Source organism: Apaloderma vittatum, unplaced genomic scaffold, assembly GCF_000703405.1.
Source record: "Apaloderma vittatum isolate BGI_N311 unplaced genomic scaffold, ASM70340v1 scaffold26063, whole genome shotgun sequence".
In the NCBI taxonomy this organism is placed as follows: domain Eukaryota; kingdom Metazoa; phylum Chordata; class Aves; order Trogoniformes; family Trogonidae; genus Apaloderma; species Apaloderma vittatum.
The window spans coordinates 1-3,057 of NW_009707829.1; the positions used below are offsets into that span (position 1 = coordinate 1).

General features: G+C 48.1%; 1 protein-coding gene across 1 annotated transcript in view; it reads left to right on the top strand.

Annotated features, from left to right (window-relative positions):
- Window positions 1–111: 111 nt before the first annotated feature.
- COPE (coatomer protein complex, subunit epsilon) overlaps window positions 112–3,057 on the top strand; it is a gene marked incomplete at its 5' end in the record, with an annotated part of 4,208 nt that continues 1,262 nt past the window's right edge. The window contains 7 exon segments of the mRNA XM_009866358.1: window positions 112–174; window positions 601–701; window positions 926–1,078; window positions 1,445–1,498; window positions 1,969–2,050; window positions 3,000–3,053; window positions 3,056–3,057. The exon segment at window positions 3,056–3,057 is cut by the window's right edge and continues 109 nt beyond it. Of these exon segments, the coding sequence (XP_009864660.1) occupies window positions 112–174; window positions 601–701; window positions 926–1,078; window positions 1,445–1,498; window positions 1,969–2,050; window positions 3,000–3,053; window positions 3,056–3,057 (509 nt within the window).

The following is a 3,057-nucleotide window of genomic DNA, read 5'->3' on the forward strand; positions in this document are numbered from 1 at the left end:
TGTCTGCCCGTGCCTGCCTGTGTCTTTCTGTCTGCCCGTGAGGTTCTGTTTCTCCGGGGAAGTCTCGCGCTGGGTTCCTGAGAGAAGTTCTTGTTTCTTGTCCCCCTCCAGCCATCTAACCCCGAGAAGGAAGTGGAGAGGGACGTTTTCCTATTCCGATCCTACATCGCCCAGGTGAGGCCAAAAGTGTCGCGTTCGCGGTGGAATAACCCAACCAAGAGGCTGGAGCCGAGGAGGGGGGTGAACCTGAGTCCTGTGGACGCAGCATTTACGCAGTTTCGTGATAATTCCTCCTTCACCACTGTGCCTGCCCTGACAGCAGCGCGACTGTGAGTGCAGAGTGGGGGGTGCAGGGTCAGGATGACCTGTGAAACCTCTTTAAGAGGGACTTTATCATCTTCCAGAAAGCATGGGGACAAAGAGCCCTCTTGGGGCTCATGAAATTTGGCCGTGTTTGTAAAGTACGGCTTAAAGGAGAAATTTGCCATCCTCTGTTGTTTTTTTATTCTTGTTGTGACTGAGGATTTAGGAAGCGAGCGATTGTTTCCCGTGTTCTGAAAAATTAGCGAGTTACAGATTTCTCTTTGTTGACTTCATCAGAGAAAATACGGTGTCGTCCTGGATGAAATTAAAGCCAACGCTAGTCCTGAGCTCCAGGCAGTGAGGATGTTTGCGGAATATCTTTCAAATGAGAGTCAAAGGTAAGTCTGATAATAAGCTGGAGCTCAAGCCCTGTCTGTCAGAGAATATGTTTCCACGGGGAGAGTTTCTTGTAGATGTGTGGCCTTTATTGAGATTTTCTGTGGCTTCGCAGCGAACCTCTAAAAGGCAGAATTGTGTGTGAGCAGGGTCTTTTGCTCAGTAACGGAACGTTCCCATGTTACAGAACCACAGAATGTTAAGTTCTTACCCTTGCTCTTCGCAGGGACGCAATTGTTGCCGATTTGGACAAGAAAATGGCAAAAAGCGTCGATATCACCAACACAACTTTTTTGCTGATGGCTGCTTCCATCTATTTCCACGACAAAAATCCCGACGCTGCTCTGCGTACCCTGCATCAAGGGGAGAGCTTGGAATGGTAGGTGTGAACCCCCCTGAAAAAAAGCCTTGAAACCATCGAGAAGCTGCTTTTGAGGTTGGCCTTGAAAGCAGGAAGGGATTTTCTAAGGAGGAAGCGATTTGGTGCTCGTCCTGCAGCACCAAGCCTGTCGCTCCCCTGTGAAACGTAAGAACCTTGTTTCTCGATTCCTGTGCGTGTGGAATCGCCGAGATGAGCGTTAGAGCAGGTCAGCGAGGGAGCCAGCGCCGAGCTTCCCTCTTCTGGATCCTGCTCCTTGAGTCTTCCAAGCCCCGAGCCTTGTCCCTGGGCGCCGGCAGCAGCAGCTCTCCCAGAGAGCAGTCACGCTCGCAGTCCTGAAAATCCCTTTCCTCTTGTTCCTTGCAGCCTGGCCATGATGATACAGATCCTTCTGAAGCTTGACAGGCTCGATCTGGCTCGGTGAGTAAATCTGTGTCCCTTCGTGGTGCTCTTGCAGGGTGGACCTCAGTCAGGGAATTTTCATCCCCCACCACGTGCAGCGTTTTGACACCGGCAGAACAATGTGGGTGCGGGTCTGGGCGCGCCACGGAACGTTTTTGAGTTGCAAAAGGAAAGAGATAATTGAGTTGGATAGAGCTAAAGGAAGAGATGGACCTCTAGGTGGAATCTCGCCTTCAGCACAACGTGGGCTGAATCTCTGGGCCTGGGTTTCTGACTTCCTGCAGGGAAGTTAAAAAAAAAAAGGGGGGGGTTGTTCACAGGGTGTCTCAGTAAAACATCCAGAGGTGTTTGTGCCACCGCACCCGCTCGCTGTGGCCCTTGTGCTGTAGTGATGCAAGAGCTCAGAGACGAAGCTACGACCTTTTGTTTCTGTTTTGAAGAGGTTGCCTTGTCTTTCTGTTGTGTGATTCCCACTTTTGCTTCGGCAGAAAGGAACTAAAGAAAATGCAGGAGCAAGACGAGGACGCGACTCTCACCCAGCTGGCAACTGCCTGGGTGAACCTGGCTGTGGTGAGTGGCTTAAACTGGGATCCCAGCCTACACCATCTGAGAAACACGGCTCCACGTCTGGGGGTTTCATCCCTCTTTCTTCGAGTACACAGAAAATACAGGCTTTTTTGAGTGTCAGGCTTTCATCTGTGCTCCTTGGCCTTCGGCTCACACAGAGAAGAGCTGAACCACGCTTAAATAATTCACAGAATGTTAGAACATAAAATGGAAAGCTGCAGTATTGCTAGCATCCAGGCCTTGCCATTAAACCCCAAGAAAAAGATTTAATTCTCTGCTTAGAACAGACTGTCTTTAAGTAATTCTCTACTTAGAGCAGACTGTCTTTAAGCATGTTTGTGAATCAGGCAAAACATACATTTGTCTGTCCAGATAATCAGCAGTTGAAAATCAGTAATCTTCCAAAATCCAGTGAAGTCCAAGGTTATGCAGCCAATAACCTGTTACAGCATTGGGACTTCTTTTTTTAGCGTTCACTTGGTTTTGTTGTGAAATCTTATAGATTTTCCTTAAGGTCTTGGTTTCCACAAGGGATCCCACCTCTAACTGGTGGAAGCCGCTGCACCTAGAACCCTTCTGAAGCTCACGTTCTGAAAAGCCGGGTGTCCCTACATGTGTTTAATTCTAAACCCCTGATTTCGTAGTCTTTTATCACATCAGACATCTGAAGTGGTTTTTTTGAGGTGTTTTGGGGTTTTTTGTTTGGGTTTTTTGTTGTTTTTTTTTTTTTTTTTAATGGAAGCCTGGATGTTTCGATCATTTAAGTGATTCTTAATATTTGTAATATTTAATATTTTTGCATTTCTTTCATCTGACAGTGATCTGCCGTGCCGGCAGCCGCTCGTGTTAGTTCTTACGCGTTTCATACCTTGTGCTTTAAACCCTAGAAATGAACTTTGTGCCTCGTCCTTCAACCACGGCAACCCGGGGTGTTTGTCTCCTCCCTTCGCAGGGCGGTGAGAAGTTACAAGACGCCTATTACATCTTCCAAGAGATGGCAGACAAGTGCT